This window comes from Aspergillus stella-maris, assembly GCF_047715825.1.
Source record: "Aspergillus stella-maris strain CBS 113639 unplaced genomic scaffold BDV14scaffold_112, whole genome shotgun sequence".
Lineage (NCBI taxonomy): Eukaryota > Fungi > Ascomycota > Eurotiomycetes > Eurotiales > Aspergillaceae > Aspergillus > Aspergillus stella-maris.
In genome coordinates this window covers 55790-67141 of record NW_027396906.1, presented here as the reverse complement: position 1 = coordinate 67141, position 11352 = coordinate 55790, and the positions used below count along the sequence as shown (strand labels likewise).

The window sequence follows — 11352 nt, the reverse complement described above, 5'->3', positions numbered from 1 at the left end:
TGGCGTATTTGCTGTGTAGGGGATTGCTCTTGTTCCCTTTCATGCATTTCTTGCCTTATCTCTTCTCGCAGTTGTTGAAGGAGTCTTGGAGATATTTCCTCCATGGTGGTTGTTTCGTCCGATCGGTCGTCGTCAGCCGATTCGGTCGATGTCTGTTCGTCGGTAGATACGGGGGTCTCCGGTTCGTATGTACGATTTCTTGTCGTCATTTGAAATTGTACTTCGTTTGGTTTAGTGCCTCGTGAGGTTTTTGGTGGCATTCTAGCGAAAGATGCCTTTATCGTGGTCCATCCAGGGGTAATGCACGATATTGTTGTTACCCCCCCTTGTATGGGTTTGGGGTGCTGAAAATTGGTATAGCAAGTTGCTCAGGGCTTCGGGAATCGATTCTGTATATCTATATCCAACAAGAAGTCGAATTCCCTAAGCATAGAGGGGTCATAACCTGTGGGAAGCGATGGATTGATCTCCTATTGGGTGGCCGGTACGGCCAGCTATCTAAGGTGCTAATGGATGACTAAGCGAGGTCGACCCCTAGGGGCAGGCGGTGCCGGACGGCAGTATGCTCCGACACTATAGCTATATTTGGAGTATCGAAGCGACGCGATCTCAGTCTAGAACAGGTACTAAGTCGACAAGAATGTCCGCTCTCTATTGGTCGAGAATGGGCTTTGCCAGCAGCTCAAAGTATAGATGTCGCTACCTAACCATATAATACACACGAACCACGAACATTAAAGCCTATGGATTTATGATAAACGTTCAAATCGATAAACATGCATGCCAAAAATCATCTTCCACGCTGTTCACATTATTCAACTACTGCGCCTTCTTCTGCGCGGCCGAGGAGGTGTCTTTCTCAAAGGCAGCGTAGGAGACCTGCAGGCTCATCAAGGCGCTAAGACCAACGTACAGGATGAGGAGGAAGACGAAACCTGCGATAAGACCCATGAAGATACCTATATAATGTTATAGACTGCCAAGCGGCCTAAATGAGCCGAAGGGAAGAGATAAGCGTACCTGGTGTGAAGTACTGGTACTCGTCGAAGAGTGAGCTGTTCGTTGATCCGTCACGGCGAGAGTGCGAGGAGAAGTCCCGCTTTAGGTCTTGGTGAATGGGTTCTTGGTAGGGGTCGTTGGGCGACTTGTAAGTAGGCGAGTCGGATGTTTCCCATTCCCTGGGAGTGGTAGTATAGAGGATGGTGTATTTGTCTGAAGGAAGACGGGTCACGATGTCCGAAAGGAGTCCGTCTAAATGGCTATCAGTAGGTTCCCTGAATCTATACCATGATACATACCATGGTTGGAAAGCTGCTGTTCGCGCTCGGTTCCGGGGGCAATCGAAGGGAACTCGACAACGATAACCCGGGGAGCCTTGCCGAGGTCTGTCGAATATGATCCAGCTAAGCTAACGTTAACGATGAACATGAAACCAATGGCCGGAACCACAAACTTGAAGCGTCAATGACCGTGGTCTCAGCGCCACACTCGGACTCTAGGATCTTCTGGATCTGCTTTGTCTCCAGGACACCAGCAACCTCGTTGACAGCCATCGTAGACTGGATCGCCTTGTCCTTGCCCGTCATCTTCGCCCCTAAGCGGGGTGCGGCCTTGCTCGAAGCGAAGTCGGTGCTGTGCACGCCTGGTTGCGATGCAATAACATAGTATTCAGATGGGCAAGTCTTCAGTGTCGTAGAAAGGTCGTCGAGCAGGGTGGTAGCGGATCTCAGTTGTGCTGGGGTGCCGAGGATTCTAGAGACTGGTGAGCTCAGGTTCGTGTTTCGGTATCACAGCTAACTTACTCTGACGTTGACGCAAGGAAAAAGGGAGAGGTATCGCGGAAAGCATTTGCAGTTGCGGCTCCCAGAGCCAGCAACGAGAGAATGGTCGAACGCATAGTTGTATGTGATCTCGTTGAGCAACGAGTTGATGGCCGCGGGAGGATGATGTTGGAGGCAGCTTGGTGGATTGGAGAAGCTTGCCGGGCGGTCAGCTCCGGCCGCCGCAACGGCCATCCACTTTTTTTTTCTTCGTACAGGAACAAGATTCACAAGCACATCCTCTTGATTTTTGTGCTCTATATAATTCAACTTTCAAGAAGCCTTGTGACAATGGGTCCTCAAATAAAAGGAGCACACTCAAAAAAGCGAAAGCTGAACAACCGAGTTGAAGAAATCAGTTTTGACGATACTGCCCGCCATCAATTCTTGACAGGATTCCGCAAGAGAAAACAACAGCGCATCAAACATGCGCAGGAAGTTGCAGAAGAAAAGGCGCGAGAGCAGAAGAGAGCGGACCGAAGAAAGGTGAGTCTTTCTGATCTTAATCTTTTACAACGTTGGCGCTGATTGTTGATTGAAATATATAGATGCGAGAAGAGCGAAATGCAGAGTTTGAGCATGCCCTCGCCGAACACAAAAAGCAATTGAAGCGACTTAAGCAGATGGAAGAAAGTGGAGACGAGGCCGAGGATTCTTCAAGCGATGCTGAGGAGGAAGATGAGTGGGAGGGCATTGCTGAGCCCCCGGCGGTGGACTATGAGGCGGAATACATCGACGAGGACAAATACACCACGGTGACTGTGGAGGAAATGGACCCGTCAAAGCAGAACTTTATGGAATCAGATGATGATAGCTCGGACGAACGACCAAAAGAACTGCCTGAGCCCTCCGAGAAGGCCAAGCCGACGAAAAAGCCCAAAGCCAAGAAAGAAGATACTCAGAAGAAGAAAAAGAAGAAGTTCCGGTACGAGAGCAAAGAAGAACGAAAGGTCACAAGAATGAAGGAGCGGAGGTCGAATCACAGAAAGGCCCAGGCTCGTCGAGAACGGTGAGGTGCTGGCACATGATTCTACGGCATTATTATACTTGCTTCGCCCGTCGAGAAGATACCCATCGCATACTATCTCCGCAATAGTGTTTGAAAATGTTCATACAATTTGGTTCGACTATGATTAACAAGCTATGAGGTCGACTCTAAAGCAAGATGAGAAGTAGAAAGAGCGGAAACAAGACGGGCAAAGAATGTTATGAGATCTGCCTCTGCGGGCCAACGATATATTAAAATGGCGGGCTGTGCAGCGAAGGTAACAACGAAACAACTGGAAAAAACGGTTGAATACACCCCTTCCATCCCATCCTTATGCTCGACCTGGCTCTTAAACACTGTTCAGAGAGACCTCGAGTTCGTGCAGTTCCTTCTGCAGCTCCTCGTGCTTCTTCGCCATCTCCTCGTATTTGCCCTCCCACTCGTCACGGGATGATTCGAGAGCCTGCACCTTGCGTTCGTAGTGACCAGCCTTAACGTCGGTTTGGCGAAGCCTGTGGAGAAAGGGCGGTTAGTCCACACCGCTCAGAAAAGTAGGAGCCGGGTCTTGGGTGAAACATACTTCTCATTTGTCTCGCGCAGATTTCTGTCAGCCTCCTCAGCCTCCTCCTCGAGGAGCTGCACACGCCTCTGGAGGGCTTCGTTCTGGGTGTCGTGCTGGGCACTCGCGCTGGCGGCGTCCTTGGCCTCCTTCGCGGAGGACTCCAGCTTCTCCACCTCAGCCTCGAGGAGTTGGTTGCGGTGGGTAAGGGATGTGATTTCCTGCTCCTTAGCCAGGTTCTCCTGCTCCAAAGCCTTGACCTTGGCCTTGAGCTCCTCGTTCTTCTCGTGGGCTTCGTCAGCCTCAACGCGGAGGGCGCTCATTTTCTATGTAACCCCAGTTAGTCTCCATAACCTACTGCATATCGGTCACGATAAGCGGGATGTCCGATTTGGACCAGACTCGACAAGGTAACGCAAGGGAGAAATAAAGTGGTGGTGGTGCATGTGCAGGGTTCAACCTCCAAGACTAGCTTTCGAGCTACCCCGCCGAAGGCAGGGAGAGGGGAAAACAAACCTCCTTGATTCTGTCCATGGTGAAGCGGTAGTGGCGGTTATATATGTATGAAAGAAAGGTAGACGGAGGTGTTGAAATTTGATAGAAGGCTTTCGCTCAGCGATAAACCGGATGCAAAGGTTGAGAGTATGATCAGTGGGGAGAGTTGACTTTCAGGAGAAGGCCACTTGATAATAATAGCGCAGTGACCAGTCGGCGGTCAGCAGCTGCCTGAGCCCTGAGGCCACAACACGCTTTTCCGCTCTGGGCGACCCTTCCCGCGGATCGACCGTCTGTCTCCACGGGCAACCGCGGCCAAAAAGAAAACACTTGGAGGTACTCTGCATCTAGAACCTCACTATCACCATCCGACTCGTCGACGCGCATTATCGCCTTACAAGCCGAACTTTCGACATTGCATGATCAGTATTATCTCAAATCCGCCACAATGCTGGCCCTCCGCGACCAAGAAAACCTTGTGCACGCGCACCAAACCGTGGCCGCGTCGAAACCATTGAATCAAAGTACCAGACAACTACAGCCGAAAACTCCTGGAAATCGAGCTCCGAAAACACCGTTCAAGGTCCCGTTGAAGGATGAGAATGATCCGTTGGCTTTTGGAAAGAAGACCTTGAAGACTGGAGGAAAGCAAAACGAGAATGCCAACCCTTCTGCAAAGGATGCGTTCGTTACTCCCATGGGTATGTAAAACGGAGCAGCATCTTGCAGAAGCCCCAGGCTACTACATCTTTTGAAGAAGTGCTAACTTGCAATGTAGGGCACACTCGTCAACGTGCTCCCTTGGGAATGAAGACGACCAACGCCAAAGCGAGAGGTCTACAAACTCCGGCAGCTCCGCTTGGAACTCTAAAGCCAGAGAAGACAACCAGAAAGGGTTCCACGCAACGCGTCAAAAAGTTCGCCCCGTTCGTGGAACAAGCAAAGCCAGAGGTGCAAGCTCAGCCTGTACAAGATGATGTTCCCGACATCGAATACATGCCACCCAAGCCCAAAGGTAATACCTCGGAAGTTCGAACGGCAAGTTCCAAATATCTAACTAGGTGTAGATCTCCCCGACCACCCTGATGATATTACTTACGACACCTCATTTCCTCAATTCCGACCTGAAAATTTAGCCCTCGGCTTGGAAAGCGTATACGGCGACAATGAGGTCGGCAGCGATGGCCTTACGAAGCGGCAGCGCAAATTTCAAAAGGACTCCGCAACTTACGACAAGATGGTGGATGAGATGATTATGAAACAGATTGAAAGCGTCAATTTCAATGAACCCAGCGACGATGACCAGTCAGGCAAGCCTTCCGGGGCAGAGATCCCTCAACGACGTATTCGAACGCGGACAACAAGGGTTATTTCAGGGAACTCGAAAGCATCCACTGGCGTCTCTACAGTTCGTGCTCGGGATGCTGCCAAAGCTCTTTCGGGAAATGAGCGCTCTGTCTCACGCACCAGACCGGCTCCCATCGTAAAACCGAGGACCAGAATTGCCTCCGCGCTGTTCCCTTCCAAGAAGCCCAGAGAACCCACCAACCCCTCGGCCATGCGACACACTGCTTCTGTTGCGGATTCGCGGACAACGATGGGCTATACTAAAGGGCGGGAAATGTCGTCGCGACTGAACGGCAGGCCTCAAACTCCTAACAAACAACCAGCCACCAAACCGGCTCTATCACCGGAGACATTCTCTCGGCCTTCTTCCGAAACGGAGAATAACCAGCTGCCAGAAGCAGTCATCCCCGCGTATGAGGAAGATGAGGAAACGCAGAATTTCCAGTTGACTTTGTAAGCTGGGGGCGGCTGTTAGTCAGTCAAGCGGTTGATCAAGCTTGGAATGCTATCAAATTCTTATCGCAATCTTCTCAGCTCCTTATCATGCTTTCATTCACATCTTTTAGTGTGGAAGCCGGCGTGGAATTTGAACGGTTTGGGTCAATGAATGTTTGAAATTATTATCATGAAGGGGGCGTTTATCGCATCTAGTTATTTTCGGCATGGTTACAGGAGGGATGGGTATCTTTTTTCTATGATTTAGCACATGTTGTCAATGGAGCCATGGTATTGAACCAGTCACGAGATTTGTTCCTCCAAGTAGGCGCGTAAGGATTTCACCGCTACGCAGGCCTTGGACTATACGCTTGGAATCATTGGATACACAACATTGAACCCACATCCCCACAACTCGGGTACCGTACGGATAAACAACGTCAGTAACTTTGGTCAGAGGTTTGAATCTTGAGTTTTATAATTCAATAGTACAAGTAGGTCAAAGCTTCAAGCTGTCGCATGTCCAAATAAACTTAGTTTCAAGCCCGTCGCCGCCAGAAGTTTGTGAGAGCGAAGATCTCCGGATGATCTGAGCCCACACGTAATTTCTGTATCCAGACGACCAGAACAGCTGGGCACCGACTCCTCCCACACTTTCCCCGTGTCAATTCCTCCCATTGACATTCCCCCTTTCGCACCCTTCATCTCCCCTCGGTCATTCGTCTTTTCCGCCATGACGAATATACATCCCGAGTCACCCGAGGACTTCGAGTTCATCGAAACTCCCGCCGCCTCCGCTACCACGCCCGCAGATGACTGCGGCGTGCGGACTACCTCGGTGAGTTCTGCAATCCCTCACTTCCATAGCTTCGGGAGACGAGGAGCATGCTTCTACAAGGGTCATTTGCTATACTTTCTGTTTGCAATTGCTGACACACTGTCTCCTATATCAGTACCCGGCCATCAAGAATGCTCCTCTACCAGCGGACGCTGCTGGCAGTGACAGCTTCTCCAACACCCTTCTCTTCTCCCTGCTTCTCCTGATTCCATGGTACACCGCTCGTCAAATCGGTGGTGGCTTCTACACCACAATCTTCTTCGCAATCTTCACGACGGTCCCAATTCTTATGGGCTTCTGGTCCATCGCCTCTTCTATCTCCCCCCGCAAGAACGAGAAAGCCAAATACGCCGGCCGCCCCGTTGAGCACTACCTGCAATTCCACAGCGAGCATGACCGTGCTACATACCGCGGAAAGAGCAAAATCCCTATGGAGGTCTTCTACGAGAAGTATTTCGCCGGGGAGGTCGACTTCAAGGGGGATGCTCTGGAGACTCTGGAGTTCCGTCACGACTGGGCGAACTTCCGCTTCACAATGGGTCTCTTTAAGCACTTCCTTTTTGGATTCATTCCGGAGTTGTTGGTTCACTCTCGTTCTCAGGGTACTCATTCTCGGTTTCTGTAATTGAATATGTTCTAATTGATTTCATAGATGAGGAACAGGTCCGTGACCACTATGACCGCGGCGACGACTTCTACGGCTGGTTCCTGGGCCCCCGCATGATCTATACATCCGGTATTATCGGCAACATCAACAAGGAGGAGACTCTCGAGCAGCTCCAAGACAACAAACTCGCTGTAGTCTGCGAGAAGATTGGGCTCAAGCAAGGCGACACTGTTCTCGACCTCGGCTGCGGTTGGGGTACCCTCGCCAAATATGCGTCCGTCCACTACGGCGCCCAAGTCACCGGAATCACGCTCGGCCGTAACCAAACTGCCTGGGGTAACAAGGGTCTTAGCACCTCTGGCATTGACGACTCCCAAAGCCGCATCCTCTGCTCTGACTACCGCGACGCCCCCCGCATCGAGGGTGGCTACAAGAAGATCACCTGCCTCGAAATGGCCGAGCACGTCGGCGTCCGCCACTTCTCTACTTTCCTCTCCCAGGTTTATGACATGCTTGACGACGATGGTATTTTCTTCCTCCAGATCGCTGGTCTCCGCAAGGCATGGCAGTACGAGGACCTCATCTGGGGTCTCTTCATGAACAAGTACATCTTCCCCGGCGCGGACGCGAGCACACCGCTTGGCTTCGTCATCGACCGACTTGAGGCCGCTGGGTTCGAAATTAAGGGCATTGACACAGTTGGCGTGCACTACTCCGCTACTCTGTGGCGCTGGTACAGAAACTGGCTCGGTAACGCCGACAAGGTCCAGGCTAAGTATGGCAAGAGATGGTACAGGGTGAGTTGACCTCCCGCCTTTAAACGCAATCTCCATAAATTGACAACCTTCCTTTTGTTGCTATAGATCTGGGAATACTTCCTTGCCTACTCAACCATCACCTCGCGCCAGGGCGGCGCCACCTGCTGGCAGATCACCCTCGTCAAGAACATCAACTCTACGCACCGCGTTGAGGGCATTCCCAGCCAATATGGTCTTACTGGCGCACGGGAGGCCGCGGCTGCTAATGTCGGCAATGGCGCTGTGCCCAGTGCGCACATTAAGGCTTAGAGCTGAAATTCTCTGAGAATAGAAACCATATCACTATGAAGGTTTCAGCAATCTTTTCACTACAGACGAGTGACTCGGGCCCAGTACAATGTACAACGTCCGGGCGAAGTGAGCAGTGAGCCCGGCTAAGAAAGACCAGGAAGGGGAGCCGCTCCGGGATCAAGTGGCACGGAGAAAGGTGGGGAGGAGGGTTTGAGGGGGTTCCCACAGTAAAAGTGATGGATAGTTATGGTGGGATATAATGCATGGGACACGGAGTGATGGATTGAAAGTGGGCTTTTCACTGTTTATATTTGTTACTGTACGATGATTCAGATCTACGTATATACATATTTACCTTTCAGCAAGCGAGTGCATCTCACGTGTTATCTTAAACGCCATAGTCGGAGGTACCAAGACCAGCTGAATTAAGCTACGTACGACCAGCCGAGTGGAATGTGTATAGGTAGGTAATCAAGGGGTATCTTATGATTCATGGGTGGTTATCTAGACCACCCACTGTATAGTAAGCTAATCAATTTAGCATGCACTGGCATCGCCCTTCGAACCCGATGACCCAGCCTGATATTATTCTCAAATCTAGATCTTACTCTTCATCGACTCACAGCACGATGCCTCCGGATGCAGAGTAGACTTGTTGAAACTCTGCGTAGACTGCGGAACATCCAGCGCCGGGTTCTTGGTGAAGAAGCCGTCTGGTTTTAGCATCACGCTGATGCGCTCCATTGGCATGACGGGGAAGTCCTCGATGCGCGGGTTGTGGGTTAGACCGAAGGCTGATAAAGAGATTTGAGTTAATGCTTGATCGACGTTTCTGAGGGGTTAAAGGGACTCACTATGCCAGAGGACAACATCTTCATTCTCAGTGTTATCCTTCCTCTGCACCCAGGTTTCGACGCCCTGTGCGCGTCGACTCTGGTTCGTAAACTCGCCCGCGGCGTAGAGCTCGTCGTCTTGGTATTTTGTCACCCAGATGGGCTTTGTTGCGAATTCGGCTCGCTGGTAGCCTAGGGCTTTCTTGGGTTGGATGAGCATTTGACTGGGTGCCGCCATGAGCTTGTATGCGACTGGTTTGTAAGTGATAGGGTTAATGGCGTTGTCGTTGCGGATCTTGAACACGCGGTGGCGAGCGACATCAGTGTTGGCGGTGTTGGATTTGTCGATGACGGTTTCTTCGGTAGTGTAGCCTACAAGGTAGGGGTTGTTGTCGTCTTCTGGGAGCGGTACGCTGTCTTGGTAGTAGATGGTGTTGTTGAAGCCATCGATGGCAGGGTCGATGCGTAGGGAGAACATATGTTGGTGAAAGGGGGCCATGACGCCTGGGCCGACATTCGTGCCCCATTTAACTGTTTCACCATTCTCATTGTCGAAGGGGACCGTTGAGAGGATGCCTGTTGCGCGGATTTCAAGTTCGATGTTTCCTGCTTGGTCTAGGATGTAGGCGAAGATGTATTCGTAGTTGGCCACAGTGCAGATCATCTGGAGAACAAGCTGACGATTGCGGACAACAGTGGCTGCTCCTGATCTGTAGTTGGTATGCTTATGTTGAAGCCCATTGTCTTGTTCATGCATACAGATGATGTTCTTCAAAAGGACCGGTTGGCCCTTGGAGTCTGACCGATAGCCGTCGAAATATTTGATATGACCTAGGCAGTCACATCCGAGGGTAAGCTGGTTCGCATTTAAGCCAAAGCCAACATCTCCGACATCAAACGCCTGCTTTCGGTGATATGGTGCCCGAGGATCTATATGATGTTTGTCAATCATCTTTCATTGCCTTGTGGTCAAAACCTCTACAGCTCATGCAAGACTTACCACCATACGGCACGGTCATCTCTGAAACAGAAAGCCGGTATAGGATATTGCGGTTGTCGTATGTAAGGTTGTAAAGAACCAACCCATCTCGGTTGTTAAAGCCGACTCGGAGCCGCCACTTCTGCCAATATACCTTGTTTCCCTCTACCGAGAACGAAGCACCTTCTGGTTGTTGGACGATATAGGGCTTTAGATCTGTACGCAGAGGCTCATCCAAGAGATTAGGCGCGTATTGAATTGTTTTGACAGGCTTCCAGGGTTGCGTCTCCACTGTTTGACTATCAGCGCCACCAGGTAAGTAGTCCATGCGAACTAGCTCTTGTGTGGCGCCATCGAATACGGGAGAGAATTTGCATGGGATGGAGTAGTGGTTGTTCTCGGGATGTTCGACCTCGACAATGTACATGAAGCACTGGAAGAGCCGACGTGTCTCATTGACATTATCTGTGCCATACATCCATGGATCATTGCAAACAGTGACTCCTGGTGGGAGTTTCAACTTCTCAATCTCTGCCAACACCGCTGGATGCCTCATGCAAAGTTCCTCGATGCCAGTGATCTCATCGACATCCATAGGGATCTAGATCCGTAGGTTAACACAAGGTCTGGGTAATTCAGGGTCATACGTACCTGGATCCCGGGTGGCAATTCTTTCGCATATACAACAGAGCCCTTATCAGCGTTGAGGACGGCTTTGCAGCATGCTCCAGTGTCGAGACGGTGGAAGTACGCATAAATTAAACGGGCTGGCTTCTGAGGCAGTGGTTGACCTAGTCGCTCTGCTTCAATATAAGGCATGACATCTTTTTTGATTGGTTCTTGAAGGTCAATGCGATTAACTCGTAACTCAACTCCAGGAAACACCGACTGCAGGATTCGGTGACCCAGCCGAATCTCTTGCGGGCTGAGAGGGTCAAACGGATGAGGGCCAATTGACTTTGTCAGGGTCGGTCCTTGGGATGCTAAGGACATGATGATGTAACAGTGAAGTATAAGAGATATAGCACAAGCAGTTACGTTGAGGTAGTCGAATGGAAAAGGATCCTTCAAGAAGCTTCAGGGTATCGGAGGTTGCTTGAATGTTGAGTACTGAGCTGTTTCGCGAGGCGGAACAGCAATTTATATAGTAGCAAAGGCATATCTTGTTGCTGGAGCATGGAGATACTACCACGGCTGGACCTGCCGCATCGGGAAGGTCACGGCTAGGGCCCTGGAGAGGTGGGTCTCTGGTCACTGGGTCGGCATCAATGCTGGGAAGGCAATCTTGACTCTTGAATAGTCCTGACAAGTCCAGTTGATAGAGGACACCTCAAGATAAGATTAAGCCGCTTATGTTCTCAAGAACACCTCGGGGAGATCACTGGTGTTGCTGGTCTGAGAT

At 50.7% G+C, this 11352-nt stretch overlaps 6 protein-coding genes across 6 annotated transcripts; 3 read left to right on the top strand and 3 right to left on the bottom strand.

Annotated features, from left to right (window-relative positions):
* Window positions 1–632: 632 nt before the first annotated feature.
* Window positions 633–2055, bottom strand: BDV14DRAFT_185313 (Ac45/VOA1 transmembrane domain-containing protein). Its single transcript, XM_073770644.1, has 5 exons — window positions 1803–2055; window positions 1454–1752; window positions 1299–1403; window positions 1021–1251; window positions 633–959 (listed from the first exon to the last, which is right to left on the bottom strand). Exons 1-5 carry the CDS (start codon window positions 1895–1897, stop codon window positions 820–822), a joined length of 870 nt encoding a protein of 289 aa, XP_073622119.1. The 5' UTR covers window positions 1898–2055; the 3' UTR covers window positions 633–819.
* Window positions 2056–2111: 56 nt separating this feature from the next.
* On the top strand, window positions 2112–2833 carry BDV14DRAFT_194032 (rRNA-processing protein RRP17; the record flags this gene model as incomplete). Its single annotated transcript, XM_073771872.1, has 2 exons — window positions 2112–2306; window positions 2369–2833. 2 exons carry the CDS (start codon window positions 2112–2114, stop codon window positions 2831–2833), a joined length of 660 nt encoding a protein of 219 aa, XP_073622118.1.
* Window positions 2834–3157: 324 nt separating this feature from the next.
* On the bottom strand, window positions 3158–3690 carry BDV14DRAFT_205971 (tropomyosin; the record flags this gene model as incomplete). Its single annotated transcript, XM_073774821.1, has 2 exons — window positions 3158–3320; window positions 3389–3690. 2 exons carry the CDS (start codon window positions 3688–3690, stop codon window positions 3158–3160), a joined length of 465 nt encoding a protein of 154 aa, XP_073622117.1.
* A 491-nt stretch (window positions 3691–4181) lies between these two features.
* On the top strand, window positions 4182–5947 carry BDV14DRAFT_185308 (uncharacterized protein). Its single transcript, XM_073770643.1, has 3 exons — window positions 4182–4563; window positions 4641–4877; window positions 4930–5947. Exons 1-3 carry the CDS (start codon window positions 4311–4313, stop codon window positions 5664–5666), a joined length of 1227 nt encoding a protein of 408 aa, XP_073622116.1. The 5' UTR covers window positions 4182–4310; the 3' UTR covers window positions 5667–5947.
* Window positions 5948–6033: 86 nt separating this feature from the next.
* BDV14DRAFT_185304 (putative cyclopropane-fatty-acyl-phospholipid synthase) lies at window positions 6034–8579 on the top strand. Its single transcript, XM_073770642.1, has 4 exons — window positions 6034–6482; window positions 6598–7084; window positions 7135–7886; window positions 7953–8579. Exons 1-4 carry the CDS (start codon window positions 6378–6380, stop codon window positions 8154–8156), a joined length of 1548 nt encoding a protein of 515 aa, XP_073622115.1. The 5' UTR covers window positions 6034–6377; the 3' UTR covers window positions 8157–8579.
* Window positions 8580–8581: 2 nt separating this feature from the next.
* Window positions 8582–11255, bottom strand: BDV14DRAFT_17667 (amine oxidase). Its single transcript, XM_073769284.1, has 4 exons — window positions 10602–11255; window positions 9972–10551; window positions 8993–9901; window positions 8582–8932 (listed from the first exon to the last, which is right to left on the bottom strand). The coding sequence occupies exons 1-4, from the start codon at window positions 10941–10943 to the stop codon at window positions 8736–8738; spliced, it is 2028 nt and encodes a 675-aa protein (XP_073622114.1). The 5' UTR covers window positions 10944–11255; the 3' UTR covers window positions 8582–8735.
* Between the last annotated feature and the right edge of the window lie 97 nt (window positions 11256–11352).